The sequence below is a fragment of the Solea solea genome, chromosome 13 (genome assembly GCF_958295425.1).
Source record: "Solea solea chromosome 13, fSolSol10.1, whole genome shotgun sequence".
Classification (NCBI taxonomy): domain Eukaryota; kingdom Metazoa; phylum Chordata; class Actinopteri; order Pleuronectiformes; family Soleidae; genus Solea; species Solea solea.
The window spans coordinates 7607946-7630804 of NC_081146.1; the positions used below are offsets into that span (position 1 = coordinate 7607946).

At 42.4% G+C, this 22859-nt stretch overlaps 1 protein-coding gene and 1 long non-coding RNA gene across 2 annotated transcripts in view; one reads left to right on the forward strand and one right to left on the reverse strand.

Annotated features, from left to right (window-relative positions):
- Window positions 1-22859, reverse strand: part of LOC131470862 (uncharacterized) — a 42191-nt gene that overhangs the window by 16854 nt on the left and 2478 nt on the right. The gene's annotated exons all lie outside the window — the stretch shown is intronic.
- crabp2a (cellular retinoic acid binding protein 2, a) lies at window positions 7155-16245 on the forward strand. The gene is made up of 4 exons (XM_058646900.1): window positions 7155-7569; window positions 11838-12016; window positions 12652-12768; window positions 15570-16245. The coding sequence occupies exons 1-4, from the start codon at window positions 7488-7490 to the stop codon at window positions 15618-15620; spliced, it is 429 nt and encodes a 142-aa protein (XP_058502883.1). The 5' UTR covers window positions 7155-7487; the 3' UTR covers window positions 15621-16245.

Here is a 22859-nt window from a genome sequence, read left to right on the forward strand (position 1 = left end):
GCAGAGCCCAGGAAAAACAATACAACACTATTTTCTCAGCAGTGGCTGAACTGTTTGTTCTGAAACTTTAGGGTTTCATAAACGAGGTAATGACGCAGATACACACAAAAACGCAGCGTTAATTGGAGCTTCCGGTCTATGTCACCTTCAAGATTCATGTAAGATATGACAACAACCAGGTAGAGCCTGCATGAGCATGCACGGGTTTATCGGAATAAAGCAGAGGCGTCATGCATTTACAGCATTCTCCTGAGACTGACCTCATCTTGCCCTGAATCAAAGTCATTTAGCACTATTTTGTCTGGATGTTTTGAAAAGGTGTGACAGACACACACACACACACACACACACGTGCGAGCGACAACAATATAACACATTCAACATGCAAACAAACTCCTGTGTGCACGCTGATATTTCACTCTCCTCTCTCATCTTTTCCCCTGTCTGCCTGCTGCTCTCTCCCCATGCTGTGAGTCTCATTTTCACGTACGTGGTTAAATGCTGGCATCTCCGCTGCCCTAAACAAATCCACATGGTGTGGCTGATCGGCGTGCCAGCAGCCCCACAGTACTGCACACAGTTTTAGTTGTGGAAGTGTGAGTCAGTGTGGCTTTTATAGCTGTGCATGCCACACAGAACGGTGGCTCCAAAACCTTTGGGCTTGTGAACTTTTAAAACGAAAAAACATCATCTTATGTGTCACATGTTGTTTATGTCTGTGAGCTGTAATCTTTAGAGCCCCTAAGAGGCAGCGGTGTCCTATAACTCACATGGAACGTGCAAAGATTACAGAAAAGTACAACATATTAAGTCCCTGAAGTGTTTTTCCGTCTTTCCTGTCCAGTTAATTTCCCCTCGACCTGTCAGATTCAGTGTACAACCACTTGGGGAGGTCAGGACCATTACACTGACACACAGTTAAATCAGAAGATATTTTGCCTGCATGCATTTGCACTTTTTATCCTGTGGCTTCCTCTGAGGGCTAAGGCCAGTGATAATGACTTCCAGGAGTTTGCTGATAGGAAGGGGAAAGAGTCAAGTTCACATCTGGGATTACCAGGGTTACTGGGGTGAGCAGCTTTTACCAGAGGTCATCAAGATGATAAAGAGAAGAATGCCACTAAAGTGTGACTTAACATCAGGCAGAACCCACTCATGTTCACATGTGCCAACCTCAAACATGTGCAGACATGCTCCTTCCTTACTAAAAACTGTGATTCACTGCACTATGACTTTGATAAGGGCCACGTTTGTAACGAGACACCGCGGTGCTGAACATGCTGGACAAGAAGCATTTGGTGTAAAATGGAGCACTTAGTTTGTTTTTCCTTACACACCCAGCAGCAGGGCCTCTTTGGGGTAATAAAGAGTCTGGATGATCCACAGATATGATTTAAATCTGCAACATTTGAATGAAGGGAGGAAACAGGAAACAAAACAATGCACGGACACAAAGTAGGTCTCCCCAGTTCACTGTAATCATACCAGACAATGTCAGAAAAATAGTGAGAAATGCCCATGTCACAGTGCAGAGGCTGGAACGCAGCGTGATTAATGATTCGTTTGCATTTATTCAAATATTTTAAATAATCTATTTTTAAATAACGAAATTCCCAAAAGGCTAATCTCTAAACTCTTTTATTCTTCATATTTCTGCTGTTTACTCCTTAAATTCTGTCCATAACCCGTGTGAGCCTTTGCCGTGAACTCTAATCCGAAGGCTGGTCAAGTGACAATCTTTGCTGTAAACAACTTTCACTTTCACGCGAGGCACAGCCTGTGAGTCGGCACTTGGCAATATCACTTACCAGCGATGCTTTTGGCATGATAGAGGACAGAAAGCTGAACATAACTAAACAAAAGAAGTGAATAGTATATGTGTGGAAAATAGTTGGAAGGGAACACGAGGAAATGGAGATGAGTGAAGCAAAGTTGGCACCAGAGGAGCAAAATAATACTTGTGATACCTCAAAAGACAGAGGAGTCTCTCTTTACATATTGGTTGCCTTCATTCTTTCTCTGTTTCTCAACCTCTCCATCTCTGTCACTATCTGTTTGCCTTTGATCTCCCTACACTGCCTCTCCGTCTCTGCTGACTCACTCTCCCTATCCCTTTCTTTACAACAATGGGATAAAAAATGACCTGCACTCCAGTCTCTAACTTTCTCACTAACTTCCCTCCTTTTCTTTCTTCTCCTTTCCATCCTCTCCCCTTCTGTTTTTCCCCCGTCTCCCTCAGTTCAACATGCTTGAGGAATGTGTCAGAGAAGCACAAAAGAACAAAAGCTTGAGGAGGAAGAAAAGGCGAATGGGGGGGGGGGGGGGGGGGGGGGGGGGGGGAGAGAGAAAGTTGAGTGAGGTAAAGGAGAGGCAGAAAGGATGAGAGGAGCAGAGCACGGTTGAATGGATCTGAATGTTGAGCAGTGCTTTGTCATCACGTGCTGACACAGAGCATCACACATTTTGGAGCTCTTTATCAAGAGTTCCCTCTGAAAAGCACACACACACACACACACACACGATGGGTGAGGCTGTCACCGTGCTATGCTGCCCGTTTGATTCAGTGGCCTTTGATGCCTTTCTCGTTATGTCATGGTAATATGCTAAACGCCTGCGGTGAGGCTGAAGATTAATTTCCCAAACCTAGACGGCTCTCCTTTGTAACCTTTGTGTTTGCATCAGTCACTCTCAAACTGGGGCCATGATCAATTCCCTTGGCTCTGAACAGACGGTGCTCAACAGACCACCGTAGCAGCACTAAATCAGACTCATTTTTAACATACATAGACTGGATTAAAGGGATAGTTCAGTTGTTTTTAAAGCCATGGATGTATAAGGTTCTGACACATGACTTCAAGTGCATTGCTGAGTGCTCTGCTAGCAGAAAGATTCAGCCTGAGCTTGCTCTTACTAAAAACATGGCTGCCAGCAGGGACACAAGGAAAAACGCATTTTGAACACCCAACTAAAGACTCATCTATAGACCATACTGTAGCTAAAAAGTGGACTTTCTGGAGGACACCAAATATACTGCATAGCGACTAGGGGGCAACTCTGTTGTGTTTGAAAAATGAGCCTATACTTCTCACTTGATTAATAACATCTGTAAACATTTTCCTGAGGAGTTAATGGTCTTAATCAGCTCTTCTTTAGTAAAACATGAAGTCAGTTTTATGAATTATGTTCACATTTAGAGAAAAGTTGATGACTAAGTATGGCACATATGAGTGGACACCAGGATGATTGACATCTGCTGTTGACCAATAGAAGCCAAGTTGCAGGTGACGACTCTGAACTTGTGTTCGCAAACCCTCACTTTATCTTTAAGTTAATAAAACCACTTGCTCTTCAACTCATGACCACAGCAAAAATCAAAACATTTTAGCATTTTGGACAGCGGAGCTGCTGGTCTGCAGCCTTTCTTTGGTAGGTTTGTGTCACTTATGGCGCTTTTTTTCCACTACATAGTCCAGGCATGGTTCGACTCAACACATTCTTGTTGGTTTTCCATTAGGGATAGTACCTGGTACCTTGTATTTTTTTAGTACCTGCTCTGGTGAGGTTCCAAGCAAGCTGAGCTGATACTATATGTAACATAGTAGACTACCATCCACTTATTGGCCAGAGTGTCTTCACTGAGCGTGACGTCCAACACAATAATCCCTGAAAACATGCGCTAATCTCCAACACTTAGCGAGGAAATATCTAAAATCTGAACACTGAACAGAGGAGTGTGATGTGACAGCACTGCCGCATCACAAACCCTGCCGTCCTATTTCAGTTCAGTGACTGTGTCAGACGGAGCCTGTGCTTCAATCATTCAGGAAGGACTGAGCTAATCTTTTAAATTAACTGATTCTAATGATTCAGGTACACTGAAAACAACTGCTTTACAAGTCACTAGTCACTTGTTTGTGTGTGTGTATAGTATAGTAATGGAAAACTGTGCCGAGCCATGCCATGCCGTGCCGAGGTGCGGAGTGCTGGGACTAAATAGTGGAAAAGCGCCATTATTAAGTCATTTGAACGTGCTAAGAGAAGAAGCAATGGATCAAAGATCAACAACTCTATAATGTGCTGTGGCATAAAATTGGCCTTTGGTGCATGAGAGTGAGTAGTTTACAAAGTTACTGTTTCCAGTTGGAAAAGATTGCCTAATGGCGAGAAAAAGTGGAAAAGATATCATTACTCTTAAAGGGGACATATTATACCCTATTTCCCCCATTAAAATAGTTCCCTGGTGTCCTAATGAACATGTCAGTGACATGCCTTGGTCAAAATACCATAAGGATGAAGCATCATAGCAGTTCAATAACCCTGCTAAGCCCGCCCCTTTCAGAACGCTCGGTTTTCGTGCTTGGTCCCTTTACATGCAAATGAGACACAGGCAAACACACACCCAATCTTCCAGGGGGTTTCTGATTTGTCCTCGTTACAGCGCTTTACAGCTCTATTCGTCTCCCCCTCCCTCCACTAGTTCTCTGACAATATCAACATGGCAGCGTGCGCAGAAAACAGCCAGAGTGCCGTCACAGGAAGAGACGTTCTACATAAGGATCGAGCCGAACAGTGCCGAACTGTTAATCAGTTAAAAACACTTAGGAACAGCACCACTGATCGCCAGCGGCGCGCGGCGAGCTGCATAAGCTGGCGCTGTATGTTACTGTATCAGACCGGTGACTATGCTCCGGAGACCTCGTCACCGCGGCACCGCTGATCGCCACCGCGGCACCGCTGATCGCCAGCGGCGAGCGGCGAGCTGCCTAAACGCATACAGCGGCCGTTTAGGCGGCTCGCCGCTGGCGATCAGCGGTGCCGCGGTGGCGATCAGCGGTGCCGCGGTGGCGATCAGCGGTGCCGCGGTGGCGAGGTCTCCGGAGCATAGTCACCGGTCTGCACCGGAGCTGGCGATCAGTCGCATACAGCGGCCGTTTAGGCGGCTCGCCGCTGGCGATCAGCGGTGGCGATCAGCTGATTTTCACAGAGAGTGCAGCACCTCTGCACAGAGAGTGCAGCACCGCTGATCGCCAGTGGCGAGCGGCATAAACTGCCGCTCGCCGCTGTATATGTGATTGTATCAGACTGAGTCTGTGCTCCGGTCATGGAGGACGTACTGAACAAATATTTTTAATTAGGACGTGTCAGAATGGTCAGTTATGAGCTCTATGTGACCTTTTCTTAACAACGTGTGTGTGTTTGTACGTCGGTGAAATACGTCCCCTGACCAAATACGGCGACCGCTGTCTATGCTGACTTTAGCTTCATACACATTAGCTTCATATATCAAATCCTCTGTGGAAGTTTGTGTAAAACACTGTGCTCCACTGTGCAGCCACGAACAGCACACTTATCCCTCTGCGTTGACATAATACCGCTCTTCCTCCCTCGCCTGCACTCTGGCATTTTATAGGGAGGTGGAGCTAAGGTGGAGCTCTCCAAGTAAACTTACTGGTGGGGCGGTAACATTCGCGGTGAAATGCGCATGCTGACGTCATAAACGCAGGGAATTCAACATCGAGTGTTTTATCGCCTATACTTACACTAAGGGGAACCACGAAAACATGACGGAGTATTCTTTTTCCACACTTTGGTGACTGGTAGGGCCCCCAGAGTCCCAAATATAAGTATTAAAATGGTTAAAAAGTTGATTTTGCGTAATATAACCCCTTTAAGAATGCCTACATTTTATTAGTTGAACCTTGTAGTTAAGTGACTAAAATCTGTTTTCCTTGTTTCCCTTCTGGGAGTGTCAGTGACAGCACATGTCTCCAGGGGGTTCCCATTGATGGCAGTGTGCTTTGCTAAATCATTGCTGAAAATGTGTCAGAACCTCATACAATCATACTTCAAAAAAAAAAAAACCTGAACTATCACTTTAACATACCTTGACCCATCTGACCTGGAAATGACACTTCTCTGCTTTAATCTGACAGATTACTTTGTGACAAACAGGGTGATTCTAAAGACTCACCTCTGCTGTTTGGACCAGGAGGAACGTGTGAGGGCATGCCATGATCGTGTGTGTGCGTGCGTGTGTGTGAATAAAGGAAACAATGTGAGCAAGCTTTGTTCACATTAAACAGTCCTGATGGGAGCTGCTGGATTTGGATACAAATATGTGCGTAAAAGCCACTAAAGCGCATATCGTGTTACTGTATATCAATCAGACTCTTATGCAGCCTTGTACGTCACCCTTGTCATTGTAAGCCTTAACTGATCAGTGTGTGTGCTAGTGCAGCCCGGTTTTGCTATGAGGGACCTTTCTTGTGATGCCCCCCCCCTCCTCCATGTCGCCCGGGTTACCTCGCCCAAGTATCTCCATGGAGTGAAGCGGATGGGATCATCCATCAAGAGTCAATAGTTAACGTCGGCTTTGTCCGTTACCATCAATCATCAGCGCGTGCGTGCGTGTGCGCATACATGCAGTGTGTCTGTGTGTGTTCTTTATGGGTCTACCTCCGACCCCGCGGGCCCCTGACCCTGGCCTGTCTGATGACGCGCTGCGCCAAATGCCCCTGCGTCTCCATCTCCTCCTCCCTCTTCCGTCCGAACAGGAGGAGGTCTTAAAAAAAGCTGTGGAGAGACACCGCCGACCTGCGCCAATCACACCCCTTATTTAATTCCCCTGCTCTCCGCTCACCTCCCTAGTGGGTTCACTGTGTTTTTTCCTCTGACGCAGGCCCCATTAAATGGATAGTCCATCGGTGGGGACCAGAAGCTGTATCCCATTACCACAGCTTTTATTTTTATGAAGCGCGGTGGCGCTCAGGGGGAGGAGGAGGAGGGGTGAACTTGGCCTCTCTCTCTCTCTATCTCTCTCTCTCTCTCACACACACACAGTCTGCCAGATGACTGGTTCTTCCTTCACACCACGCTGCCAAGACGACGTGTTCTGCCAACAGACCAGCCTGACTACATCCTCTCTGTGTTGCACTGAACTCAAGCTTCATTGACTCAACAGCAAAAACACACATCATACACCTGAATATGTGATATCACATCATCACATGAATCCTGCAGCGGCTTCTCTACAGCGCGCACATCACTTTGGCTGATTCCAGGTGCACGCTTGGATGAGAGGGGGCAGCGCTGTGCTGTGCCCATGTCGCCTGCAGGGGCGTGGTCAGGTTGTGATGTGCCTGTATCTGTGAGGCCTCCTGGGCGTGTCGCGCAAGGGGGCGTATGTCCCCCCCACCCCAACACGAGTCGGTCTCGGTGCCGTTTGTTGGGAGCGTAGGCGTTTATAACGTGCACTGGCTCATAGATGAGAAAGGAGCTCTGACAGTCAACCACTCATCCCGGGAGGTCAGCACATGTAAGTGGACAGGCAGAGTCCAACCATCCGGTGCGGCCCAATACTGGAACATTGGAAACTGAAGCGCTTTTGACGCACAGACTCGCACTTGCAGCAGCGCAAGAAGCCAAGAGCCAGACTCACACCTGACAGTTTCACTCCATTCACTCGCTCACTTCACCTGCAGCCAAACATGGAGCGAAAGATTCCTGATTTCGCCGGAAGCTGGGAGATGAAGAGTTCTGAAAACTTTGAGGAACTTTTGAAAGCACTGAGTAAGTGATGGAAATGATTACTCCCTTTTGTTGCGCGAGGGTTTATTTTTAATGAAGCTTCTATTTGTGCACGATGACAGATCAGATGTGTCAGTCTGCTCAAGCCCTCTCAGCACACTGCGGGTCAAATTTTGCTTTGTGTCCGTGTGTGGCTCACTCTCTGTCCTGCACGGGTGAGGGGGCTCTTTGTCATTCTGCACAACCCAAAACTCACTGCTTGGCCCTTTGCCAGACTCACCGCTGTTTCTCTCCTCGCCTGCTGACACAATAGAAACAAGCGGCGGCGCATCTGTCCGCTCACAGCCTCAGTGTGTGTGTGTGTGTGTGTGTTGAAGAAGACCGTTGTGACGCGATACAGTGCAGGACAGTCAAACACCTGCCGCTGAGATCCACACTGTGGGCTGCGTCCCATCATTCATACAATAGTCTGGCTTGGCGTCTTGAATCTCTCTCCCTCTCTACAATACACACACACACACACACACACACACACACAGACGGGGAGGGAGAGAGAGAGAGAGAATAATCTGTCACTATTAGTTAATTCCCAATTGGTAACTTGCCAGTGCACCTGGAAGACATATCATCACTACCGATATAAATAAATATCACAAAATACACTAAAATATTGGTATATTTCATGATGTGATCCTGTATCAGTTATTTTAAGAGATTTTTGTTATATTTTAGCCTATTTGATTCCACTCTTAATATGCAAAGAAAAGTATATTGTTTATACATTAGAGAGTTTTTCTTAAAATTTACTATTTTGGGGGATATAGCAATTGCAAACCTTGCTTATAGTATTCCACCGTATCACAGTATCGTCACCTTTGTTCCAGAATATGCATTGCATCACCAAGTTTTTGGCGATATACAGCTCTTATTATACAGAGTCAAGTCAATTTTATTTATACAGCCCAACATCACAAATACAATTTTCCTCAAAGGGCTTTACAGTCTGTACAGCATGTGACACCCTCTATCCTTGGATCCTCACATCAAGTGAGGGAAAACTCCACAAAAACCTTTGAACAGGGAAAAAAAATGGGAGAAACCTCAGGAAGGAAAGAAGAAAGAGTGGAAACCTAAAACACAGAAATGTAAAATGTAGAAAAATAGCGGGAATTGTAACAGAAGCTTACAGAAGAGAGGCAGATGATTACAATAACCGCAACATCCACTGGCATTAATAATAATATCAATATTAGTATTAATGAATATGGCATGAACACACGACTGTGGGTGGTTCATAGTTACAGAAATATAAATAAGTAACAATCCTATAAATCCATACACCCCTACATAACAGGGAAATGCTTCAGTAACAATACGTGACGTGCTGTAAAAAGAGCCATGGGCTGCCACTGTCATGTGATCACATGTTTTGAAATGTCTGTTTATAGACAAATTAGTTTTTAAAAGTATCAGTATCACTATCAGACCAAAAAGTGCTATTGAGCCATCCCTAGTAAAATGCAACAGTATTCCTAAAATAGACAGATTGACACAGAGCCAGAGCACAAATACCAATTATCCATACAATTAAAATGAGCATTTAATCTTTCTGTAACTTAGAGACTATGTTCATCTCCATTTGTGTGAGTGTCAGAGAGAAAGAGAGATAGATCAAAAGTGTGTGTCCTTGCAGCAATGCATGTTAAACAGTAGTGTATTGTATTGGCACTCACTTTCACACTAGGCACACACACACACACACACGCGCGCACACACGCACACTCATTCCTATGTCACTCAGCATTGGTATGACTGACAGAGGAGTGGCCCCCCTGGTTTCATTGGGGGCAGAGCACAGCTGGACACAGATTGTCAGCACTTGCCCTCCTCCTTCTTCCCTCCATGCTCTCTTCCTTTCCTCACTCCTGCTCTCCTCCCCTGTTCTCACCAGCTCCCTGTGTCCCAAATGCTTCCTCTGCCCTCTGCTCTTTGACCTGTGACACTGACTGTCTGTCTATCAGAGTGTGTGTCCTGGTGTGGGTAGGACTGTGTGAATCTAATCATTTCATGGTCTCAGGTTGGCAAACGTCTGCTCAGGCAATTGTTAACTTTTCACAAATGGCAGCGAGTTGAGAGGCTTCAGCCTCCTTTGGGGCTTCCAAATGGTCCATAGGCCTGCAGTGTCCAACTTCTGTGTCTGCAGACTGTGGTCAGTTACTGTCTGCAGACTGAAATAATTTACAATTTTATGGAAGGACTCCTCAAGCTGAGATACAGTACATAGTCAACAAAGGTAGCTTTTAAGGCATTTCTGTAGCACTGTGGTAAACTCCAGATCCATTTTTCTCACCTTATAAAGCTTGACTTAGGTTAATCAACAAATACCATCTGGAAACCCAACACAAGGCTGGAACTAATTCAAATTTCCATTATGAATTAGCGTTTTTTAATATTATTACTTATTGCTGAATCATTCAATCTAAAACATCACACAATGGTAGAAACAGGATGTTTCATATATTTACTTGATTTAAATGATCAGTGTCCCCGTGATGGACTGGTGATCTGTACAGGGTGTACCACGCCTTTCATCCTATGTCAGCTGGGAATGGCACCAGCGTCCCCCCCACGACCCTCATGTGGAGGATAAAGTGGCAGAAGATGAGTGAGTGAGTGAGTAAATGATCAGTGGGTAGAAACTATGTTCCACCCCTCACCTTCACTGCCACTGCATTCATTTGTGGATTAAACTGCTTTTACTTCTTTATAACACTATTATAAAAGTGTTTGTCAGTGTGTGTCAGTACTTAGTACAAAATAACATTACTCATTATGCAGAATATTTGGATTGTCTTATTATAACATTTATAGGTGGTGGAAGGAATCATTTTACTTTCTTTACAACCAAGTAGTTCAATTTATAGAAATGCATCACATTTAAGATTTGTTTTCTGAATGTTTCTATTGCAATTGGGTAAAAGTAGGTGAATGTACAGTGCAGTATTGCCCCATTAAACGTAAAGGAAAAGTACTTTTTAATTTCACTTATCTGCAGACAAACAGTAACAAAGCAACAATGCAACGTGTTTACTGCATGATGCTCTTACATTTTATGCAATTTTCAAAAGGAAAATCACACTAGACCGCGACTATGCACATACAGTGTTGAACTGTTTATGTTCAGTACATACAGTGCATACACACACGCACACACACACAGTGAGCAGCCTGGACATGATGCAGGCTGAATGACTATGCATTTCTGACTGTGTATATATTTACCCTTGGTGACAGGTGGGAATGTATGAGAGGTGAGAAGTGCGAAACCCAACTCGACGGCAGATACGCACTGGACGACCGTACACACTTCCCCTCACACTTGGGCAGAAATCTTCACACACTCCACACACAGACCACTGCCCCTCATCTGTCTGGCTCCCCCCTCCTCTCTCCTCCCCCTGTGCCTCCTTCCACACTGGCACTGCTCCTTGCTCATTTATGTTCCCACGCTGTATCATCGCTTTCCTTCCTTCTCTGTATAGATATTTGACAATGCTGCTGACATATTTCCTCCCGAAATATTCATTCTCATTTTTATACACAGAATATAACATTTATTTTCTTGTAAAAAACAAATAAATAAAGGTCCATAGCAGGTGGCATTTGCTAACCATGGAAACTATAAAGAACATCTGTAAATTAAGAAATAAAATGTTTTGTCAATTTCTTTTTAAAAGACATGCAATTGCTTAAACACTAATGATATCAATAAAAGTGCGGGAAACATAATTACAGTTTAGGTGGCTCAATATCCTGTGAATATTCATGATAGTACACACACTCATACATACATAGACATTGTGAGTTTTGCGTGTGTGATTGCAAAGATGATTGAGAGACTAAAGAATGCACATGTGCTGGGCTTTGTCATATGACCTCATTCTTTTTTCGACCATCATTATTGGACAGAGCGGTTCAATGTTGACTGCTCCTTTAACCCTGAGAGTGCAGAACACACACACACTCACACACACGCTCACACAAAATTGCCTGTTGTTTTGCATAATTTGGTAACTGCAGGTTTAGTGCTGGCTCCTTTAGGCTCTATACACGTGTGTGAAACAAAAGAGATCTGTCCTCCTCGACGGAGTTCACTTCCTAGTGTGTCTTGTTTGCCTGGGAATCTTCCTGGCCACAAGACAAGCGTTTTACTTGTTTCCTTCTGGGTGAGCGTTGTCCTTCATATGAACCCCATATCTTTACTGACAGAGTCATATTTATTTGTCCTCTAATTCTCTTATGTGTTTTAGATGTGAATGTGATGCTTCGAAAGATTGCCGTGAAGGCAGCCTCCAGGCCGCAGGTGGACATCACACAGAATGGAGAGACTCTGTCGATAAAAACGTCCACCACGGTCCGCACCACCCACATCACATTCACTGTGGGGCAGGAGTTCAATGAGAACACGGTGGACGGACGTCCCTGCACGGTACTTCATACAAACCTAACAACACAACCCAGTCCTAACCCAGTCCTAAATGTCTTCAGTTTGTCTTTCCCTGCATATGCACCCACAAAACACACCTAACTAAACACAGACACAGCAGTAATGGGCGTATGTGGAAGGAGCTGTCCAGATTACATCAGTCAACTGTGTAATTTGGCTTTTCATCATATTTGGACTGATAGCATATCTTTACCCCTCCCTTGGTCTCTGAAGGCCTATCATGCTACACTTCGCTCCTTCACACTCTTTACGACCCCTTTCAGCTTCCCGTCTTCCCTCTGTTCCCCCTCCTTGCCCTTTACTGCCCTCTGTCCCTCCCTGTGTCTCCTCCTTGCTCTCCTCGTTTTCCCATAGATGGCCTCTGTTTGGCCGTCTCCAAAGCAAACACATGCGACCAGCCAGCACTTTGCTGTACTCACGATGAGTGCGTCACAAGTTATCACCTCTCAGTGATGGCTCCGCTCCACCATACTTGCTTTATAGCCATTGGCCACTCCCTCAATATCTCCCCCTCCCTTATGAATACTGCAGCATTCATTTTAGCATCCATACATTTAACAATTGGGTTTACATAAAGGTCTAATGTATTTTTCCTCTTTCACTTTCTCTGTCCTCAGAGTTTCCCACGGTGGGAAACAGACAGTAAGATCAGCTGTGAGCAGACTCTGCAGAAAGGAGACGGGCCTAAGACGTCCTGGACCCGAGAGCTCACCAATGATGGAAAGCTGATCTTGGTACGGCACATAAAAGACCCAGAGCCAGAGTTTATATCCAGAAACCAATATTTTGGATTTTACTTGAAATAATTTGAATCCTCCCCGAACAAAAACATTGACTATTACATTGTCTTTCATCCATAGCTCACATACTAACAAAATAAATGTTCCCTGTAGCTATTTAACACCCTGATTTTTGCTGAGTAGCATACTTACATTAACCAAAATGTATCAACTTTTTAACATAGAAATACACTTTTGTAACCACGCTGCATCCCAGCACTTCATTCAAGTGTAGTCATATGTTTAATATAAATGATATTAAAAAATATATAAATATCTTTAAGGTACAAAAAAATTGTAGACTTTATCCCATATGATGACATCAAATCTTGCTACTCATATTCAACGATCATCATTTAAAATGCTAGAAGTGTATTTTATTTTAATGCTATACATTATTTAATTTTAATTTCCGGAAACTTTCTTTCTTCTGTTCACACTGGTATACAAATGTGTTTGCTTTAGATTTATAATCATGTAATTGTTCTACAATATCTAATTATACTCCTGGCAGAGGATGAAAGAGCACATGCTGAAATTGAAAAAGAAAGCGTGAAAAGATCAAAGTCACAAATGTGACTGTGCAAACATTATCTGATCAAAAATTAAAACAAAACACTTGATAATCAATAATAATAATAACGTATTAATGTCATAATTGATGAAAAGGTTGCAAATGGATTTTAAAACGATTTCAATGTAAATTCTTTCTTGTTTGGAAACTTTTGTTCTGCTGCTGACAGCAACAAAAAACACTCATCTCAAAGGACAACATGTGTGCCCAGAACTGTATTAATCAGAAACCCCACACAGCCAACACTACAGGTTGATTAAGACAAACTTTATTTGACTGAAGTCAGTAAACAGTCTGATCAGAGATAACTCACATGTTCTACAGTCCTCTGCCAACAAACAAAAGAAACAGAACATGCAGGGTTTAACTACTAATCATTTTTATTTAATTGATGCAATTAATATTGGCGACCACGACCGCCGAGAAAATAACACAACAACCAGCTGTTTGTCTCAAACTTCCCTCGTACAATCCACACAGGACTGAGGCTCCGCTGTCGTGTATGTTACTGTCAATAAACTGGTTCAATGCTGGTTTAATGTTATACATTACTTCACTCTGACACTCACGGTCAATTTAGAGTGTCTACCTTTCAGAGAGTTCCTCCAATCACCCAGCCCAGTTTCCCTGGAAGTGACCTTTTGCCAAATTTGTCCAGTCACTTTCGACCTCACTGCAGTGAAAAAACCTTTTCTGTGCCGTCCCATAGAGAAAAGTTGAAGCTGAGCTTCAAGCGGTTTATGAAAGTCAGATGATGATCAGTCATCTGTGATAAACAGCTAATTCTGAACAAACTAGTGATGCACTCTAATCGCGTTCTAATGCCACTGTTCTACACAAATACATACTGTACATGTTGGAAACAAATTACAGACTCAGTTTGGGGACTCGATTCACTTGTGGGTTGCAACATTCATGTTCCGAGTTTGCTTTCACACTGCACTTTAGTGAGACAAACCGAACCCTTTGAATAACATATTCCCCTCCTCGCCTGAGATGGCGCTGCATCACGAATAACTGAAGGAGAAGACCAGACAAACTATGAACAAGAAAACTGGCTCATCTATTGGTTAATGCAGGGCAACCTCTGTTTCCAGCACATAAGAGCAAAACATGGAGCTGCATGAAATCCTATTGGTCTTGGATTGTATGTTTTGGTTATGTTTACCCACAATGCCATGCGTTGTAGTCCACTTCCTGCATTTGGTTCACTTGAAGAGAACTGAGAGCTACATTTTTAGGCGGACCGGAGTCCGCTTCTTTGATGCACATCAGAGTTTGGTTGCACATTCACACCTCCCGAAACATTCCGGACTTTACAAGCAAACAAACTCGGGTTCGATGAAGAAGGGCTGGAATGACTGCACGCTCAAGCTTTAAATGCCAGCTGTGTTTTTAGATGCCATCAGTAGAGTTTGGCACAATGAGATTATGTGATAAGGTTTGAGCTGCAAACATAGTCCATGGGCCATGGACCAACATTTTATTTATCGGTACCACTAAAGGTGGTAAAACTTTTTAAAAAGTTTTTTTAAATGTCCATGTCTGTAGATGATAGACATTCCTGAGTGGCAGCTGTGTCATAGTAACTAGGTCATGATGTGAAACAACCCTAAAGTAAATTGCATGTTAGATGCTGGTGCATATCCTGGTTTACACTTTTAAATGACTTATTGTGTTTCATATCATTTCAAAGAGAAGCTTCTCGACTCTCATTGAAGCCATATTGTGTCAAGAAGACAATGAGGATTACTATTACAACAACACATCATCAGTAGGGTAAAACTCACGATGTCTCACGATGGTCTAATCTCAGTACAGGTTCCCTGCACACAGTCAATGACACAATATGTTTACCCCGTAACATCTAGATCACTCAGAGACAAAATGCACAGGACTCAAAGGATTCAGGGTATTTGTCACATTCCCATAACATTACATTGTGACACATTGTTGTGAGGTATAAATTAGAAGTAATCCAACTACAGTAATCCAACTCAAGTACTTTTTATAACTCTATGTGAGTGGGTTGTAAAAATATTAAATGAATGCATCTGGCCCATGGACTAACATTACACGTAGCTCAGTTGGGATGGTTATAGTGCATCAACGACAATGGCTTGTGTTGTTGTTTTGATTGAAACAGGGGTTTAACATCCACATTCTCTTCCTTTCTTTTCAGACCATGAGAGCTGATGATGTGATTTGCACAAGAGTCTATGAACGACACTGAACTAGAGCACTTCTCACTTTTCGTCCTTCCTGACCCCCCAAGACCCTCACCTGCATCACCACTTGTGTCACAGCTCCCTTCTATATCAAGGCAGCACTGGAAGATAGTAGTGTTTAGTTTCATTCCTGTATCTCTGTTAGCTTCACAAGACAGATGACAATGGGTGGTAATTGTATCTCGTATGTCACGCATCTACATAATAGTCTTGGCCTCTCGTTTATCTGTCTTTCGAGCTCCATCAAACATGACCAGCTTGTTTTTAGACATGAAAATGTTGCATGCTGTGTTGTGTGCCTGATTTGCTAAATGACAGCTCATGTATTTGGTATATGGTGTGTGTGTGCGTGTGTGTGTGTGTGTGTGTGTGTGTGTGTGTTGAGATGCAAGACTATTTGTAGATGTAAACCAATCTATGAGCTCTTCCAGTTCCAGGTCAGTTTTGATGTGTCTCTCTCCGTCCCTCAACTTTAATCCTTCCTCATGTTGCCATTTTATATTTATTATCACTACACCAGCGTCTGAAACAGTATCGCTAAGGTTTTTTACTTTTGTCTCTTTTATATGAAATGTGATCACAGCAAACATCACTTTCTATGGGAAAACAATAAAGCACGACATCAACTTGGCTTGGCTTCGACTCTTGGTTCAAAACAATTAAGATCACAGATTACAGTGTGTATATTTTATGGTTTGTGAGTACAGCTGCATAATATGTGCACATTAGAAGGCTCCCTCTTATTTTAGGCTTTCTGTCAGCTGTCTGCAACTAGAATAACTTCTATCCCCGCCCTCTGTACCAGACTCCTTCTCAGTTTTTCTGTCTATCCCATCCGTCCCTTTCGTCTCACTCTGTCATTCATCTCTGTGCTACATGCCCTTGTTAGTCCTCCTGTCAATCTGCTTCAATGTTTTCACATCATAATTTTTCTCATTATTTTCATGTGAATCTGGTCTTCCAGTGATTTCCCCTGGCCCATACAGCCAGCTGTATGAATCTTACTAAAAAAATACTTTTCTATGTTTTATCTACCAGATTGACAGCAAAAAAGAAAGCCAGATGTTAACATATTTCTTTCCAATGCATTTTTGAAATGCAGTATGATTGGGATCTTGGAGGCTACACCTCTTTTTTTTTTCATTTTATGCATAATAAAAACAATATTGAGCTGAAATGCATTTGTTGTTGTCCAATTTACCAAATTTAAGTAACTTTAAATCCTTGTTCCTAAAATAAAATCTCCATCTGTGATTCAGTATACAGCAATTCATTTTGGGAAATGACAATGATCACTTAGTACTTACTTTTCTACCAAAACGTGAGTACTATCTAATTTATAACAGTAGAAATTAATTTTAACTATAGCTTGTGAACTTAACTTTGAACTAGCTCATGTAAAATGTCAACTTACACAACAATGCATCTGTTGTTATGGTAACCAAAGTAGGGTGATGAGGCAAAGAGAGGTGGCAAACCTGAGACCTTTTAGAGGCGGACAGTAAACCATCTGACCTATTACCAAATGGTCAGTCACCAAGGATCAGTGGGCGTGTCCCTAATAGCAGGAAATGCCAACTGGATTACAGAGCAACTCTGATTGACAGCAGATGTGCTTAACAAGGACTGAGCTGTTGAGGGACCTGGAAATGGAAAAGGGGCTAGGGAGGAAGATGGATGACCCACAGTTTACTCATGCAACCAAATATGCACACAGTTACAAGGAAAAACTAGACAGGGATGGATTTCTCAGATGGATTTACTGATGCTAAAACTGCCCCTTTTAAACTAACTATCTTTTCTTTATTTCTCTTCTTGCCCTGCAGCTGTGCATAGTTACAGTGTGACCCCAATAAAGTCTCCTCCTCTGCCTCCTGCCATAATAAAAGGGGGCAAATAACTACCCCTCCCTCTCTGTTTATTACCCCCTGGGGCAGTAAAAGGCAGCTGTCTGGCCCCCTTCAAAACGCCTGGCCTGCACACACCTCAGTAAAAAAGACAACACATACAAATACACGCACTTGTTCACATACCAACATACCAACATACCAAACTAAAAACACAGATTATGGGAACTCTTCGTGTCCCATCAAAGCTGAGGCTCACCAAGAAAAAGTGAGAAGACAAACTGTTTGATGCATAAACCTGTGACAACTCCTCAAATGTGGAGTGTGCCAGCTGTGCTGCCGACATCCTGACAACACTATCATCCCTGCAGGTTGTTGACTTTGCAGAAAATTAAACAAGAAACCGGAGCCGTGTATCGTTTTAGCAACAACAGGATAAGCAAAACTCACGTAATTCAAGAAGTTAACAGGGAGGATACCGAACAAACATTCACATGCATACCAACAACAGAAAAAAACACCTGTATGAATGAATGAATGAATACGCCTACACATTAATAATACACTTCATCCATCAATCAACTGTAAGGAAATCTAATCCTGTACAACGTCTATCTGGATAATGAGACAATCTGCAGGTATTGGAAAAGAAAGCCAACGTTTGTGTTAAAGCTGATGGCTTTAGGTGCCCTGAGGCCATGGCTGTGTCAAGGTGCAGTTTGACGCACGATTTATGCGCAAGGAGGAGTGGAGTGCGTGCACATGTCCGCATACTTTTGCTTATGTCACAAACAGCACAATGGGTGATTTGTGATCTAGTTGAAGCAATTTGTGTTATGAAAGTCAAATGCATTCTGAGAAACGGGAGGCCTTGGAGTGGCAATGCCCTGCAGCTGGTGAAGCAGGAGAGCATGATGGGTAAAAAAGAGGCACAAGCCCCCCATGTTCTTTGCAAGTAACAATACATTATTGCGTATGCACACACAAATCCAGAGAAATAGCAAGCATGTGAAAGCATGTGACAGCACAATGACAGTTTTTAAACACACTCACATACAGTGCTGTCTCTGTTCACGACAGTGATTTACACTCTCACACACCGGCAAGCAAGTGATACACACACGCAAAAGTCACACACTCTTTACAGCAGTAAAAATCAACCAATCTCCTGTGGCAAACGCACATTAGACCACCCAGGTACCTTTGAGGTCTCTTGTAAAATGACTGGTCAAGAATAGTAAACATGAGGGCATACCCCACACACACACACACACACACACACACACACACACACACACACACACACACACACACACACACACACACACACACACACACACACACACACACACACACACACACACACACACACACACACCCTCTCTCTATAGCTGTGAGGACATTCATTATTAATTCGGCAGCAAAAGCTGTGATAAAGACTTGAGACATAAATCAATTAATTATAATTACAGCATTTGTGTGGAGTATGGTTATTATTCAAAACAACTGTATGGTACTGTGGCCTCTGTATCGTGATATGATGAGGTTGTAGGAAAGACACGCACTGACATAACTATCTATCCTGTGTTTTTATTCTACCTTATTTTATGCTAAACCAAAGAGTTAACTCTCCTTGCCCTTTGAAGTTGTTAGGTCCTACTAAATATATCTTTTCAACTTAACTGACAGATTTTATATAAACAAAGTTGCAGCAGTGATAAGACGCAGGGAAGACATGAGAGAGTTGAGAAGGCATGCAGTAAAGTCTACGGGGAGAAGTCTGGTAATCAAGACTGCATGTTTGGCATCTTTGAGCCACACAGGACATTAAAACCTCTCTTCCTTCCTTACAGTTCACCACAGGCACCACAAAGACGTGGACAGACTGAGTCAGAAAGTCAAAAGAGGGGCAAGGTGAGGATTGAAGCTTCCTTTGAAGTTATCTGTCAAATTTTAAAAAGAGATGATTCATTTACTGTCTCACAGACAGGCTGAGAGGATACTCATGTGCTTTGGTAATATACTGTATCTACAGATCTTTAGTCAACCCAGTGGCCTGATATCACTGGTCAGGCATGAGCATCTTCGTCATTATCGTCCTCGACCTCCAACTGTGGAACATTGGCTGTACAGTACACCAGAGCAAGGCTGAATGAAGTCTTTGTAGTGATGAGGAATGTAATAATAATACGTTTGATTACACGTTTGACTCTAACGTTGACTTCATGGACAGACAAAGGGCGACGCTGTCTGGAGACAGAATAGTTATTAGTCAGGAGGAGGTCATGATTAAAGGTGGAGGACCAAGAAATTCCAGTCGATACACTATCTTAACAAAAAACAATATTTGTGCCAAAACATACAGACAAGCTCATCAACTGTACACTTAATTATACATGTTAAAGTAACAGTAAAAGAGTCAATTTACTACCAGTGGCTTTCAGGGCTAAATACACTCTGAAAACTATTTTAATATAACTTCAACACTAAGAGAATTTAATTGAACATAATCCTTCCAGTTTCAATAGGGTTCTATTTAACCCTAATTACTCCAGAATGCATTTGGTCGAACGTACTGTTAAAGAGTGACTATTTTAGTGTTAATTAAAAACTGTAAAATTAATGATTTGCATGTTTTGCCATCTGCTGGAGCTAGCATTACTGACAGGCAGACAACTGTTGTGACAAAAGCCAGGAGGGACACTTCAATGCTGCCACTTTTTCTGCTTATTGCTTTTTTTTGCAATATATATAAATAAAGTACAGTGCAATATACTGCCATAACCTATGAAGAATATACATTGGATTCTGGAGCAGATACAGTAATTAAAACAAAAATGTTGATCCTCTGCATTCCCAGCTGTACAAAGACACATTCCATAAATTAAAGGCTTGAGTATTTAACTGTCAGTTTTGTTAATGGAGTTGAATTCTATTACACCTGTCGATAATGACAAAGGTTCTTTATGAATATAAAGAACTTCTGCTAAACACTACACTTAAATAAAAAAATAAAAGTACATTCTTGAGAGTTTGCATTCAAATTTCACAGAGATAGCATAGCAGTAATGGCTTCATCTTTCATTGTCTACCACTTTATCCTCCACATGAGGGTCGTGGGTAGCTGGAGCCAACCCCAGCTGACATAGGGTGAAAGGCAGGTTACACCGTGGACAGGTCACCAGTCCACTTCAGGGCCAACACACAGAGGCGAAGAACCATTCACACCTATGGTCAATTTAGAGAATCCAATTAACCTCTGCATGTTTTTGGCCTATGGAGGGAAATACAGGAGACTTTATGGTAGAATAATATTATATTGCAAAGGCTGCTAAAGGGAGACATTTACTGTGTGAATCTACACATTTGTGAATGACTCCTAACATAACTGTCATTGTTTGTATGCAACCTGCCAATTGTTCACATGAGTGTTTGATGAAGGCATTGAATGCTGAAAATAGGGTTGGGCACTATGGCAATAAAAAAAGATAAAAACAATTAAATTGTAATATTAACTGACTAAGTCAAGGTGTCAGGTAATTGAATTGTTTTTTCCTGAATGGAAGTTCACACAAACATTTAATTGTGGTTTGTAAAAAAAAAAAACTGCAAAAAAAAACCAAAACGCAAACACCATCACAAACAAACACAAGACATTTCACAAAACATTTATCAACATTTAACACTTCAGTCTTTTCCCCCTGAAAATGTTGCTATTTGTGTTTGAATAGTCATATTGTATGGTCATGAACATTTTTACTGTATATATTGAACCTTTGTTAAATTGAACTTGCCATAATTGCAGTCATTTCTGTTACTGCCCAGACCTAGTTAAAAATGCATAAAATTACATTGGGGTTGATTATAATGTTCCAGAAGTACACCCATATAAAACCTCTCTTTCCAAAACCATGTGCATTCTTATGCTGCTCAAACAGCTCACTTTCTAAAATGTTGTCGGTAAAACACTGTGGTACTATTCTCGTGTTTAGTTTGGCCACTATTTTTTGGACTTAAAGACCAGTTCAAGGTCATTTGTCACCAAACCCAGGAACCTTTTTCTTTAAAGACCTCTATTTGTGCACGATCATGTTGGAAGAGTAAAGAATCCCTAAAATCCTACATATTTAGCATGTACATAATATTAGATAAAGTATGTAGAGAGAGTAACATAGAGGGGGTGTGACGGACGGCGCCCAAGAGGATTATCAGTCATTACGTGAGATCAACTGTCATAATCCCATGACTCATTCTTCTTTAGCTTGCAGTACAGGTGCATTCATACATACTGTGTGCACACACTTTTTCATGAATCAACAAACTGCTTGCACAAAACAGTGTTTGCATATGGCTTCAAGTGAGAGGTAAAGGACAAGAAAAAGGGAAAACTAACATCTGATTACTGCATATATGAGGCTGGCTGTAGAGGATTGTGTGTGTGGAGGAAGCACACCTAATATTTAAAAAATGCCTGCTGCACAAACGTGCAACACATACTGAAAAACGTGTCTCATGTGCATGGAAAAACCCAGAAGACACTGTATCCTCAAATGTATAAACACATATCAATGCACTTTTCATGGGAATAGATTAATCACACTGACAGAAAATTATTACGATAATCAGTGGTGGAAAGTGTTGGCACAGCTCCTGCCAAACCCAGGAGTGACATCTCAGGAAATCTGGTGACAGATACAAAACAGGCTTCTCTTCTAACACTACATTGTCACTACAGTCGAACCTGCCAACAAATCACAGCCGCCAGACTGCACTGAGAAAATGTAACATTGTGGTGCTGTGGGCTCCTACTACCCTCCATCTATCCATCCACAAAACCAAGCTTTAAGTCTGACAATGATTTACTGATCATCCAGCAGACAAAATATCCCATGGACATGCCAACTAATGCCGAACGCCCAGTAGACATTCCTTTTGTGGCGCATATCATGCGTACTTGCCTTGAAAGGAAAAAAAACTTGGACACATTATTATTAGACATAAACACCCCTGCTGCTGAATCAGAAAGGAACAGGGATTAAGAAACTGATCTTTTTAAAAATGCACGTTTCAATCAAATCAGAGAACCATAAAAAAAAGCATTTTTAAAGATTATATTAAAAATATTAAGTTTTCAAGTTTTCAAATGGCAAACCAATGTTTTAAAAATAAAAGAGAGTGAAACCAGAGTTATTTAATATTCCCTCTATTGTGCTGTTGTGTTGTTAGAGCAGCACACTTGATAAATGATTTCATAGGTTTGGCTCGTGGGTTCGTATGTCTGACGTAAATGGACTTCTGCATAGCTCCAGCTGGTGTGAAACAGACTGTGTGTGTGTGTGTGTGTGTGTGTGTGTGTGTGTGTGTGTGCTCACGTGTGTGTGTGTGTGCGCATGTGTG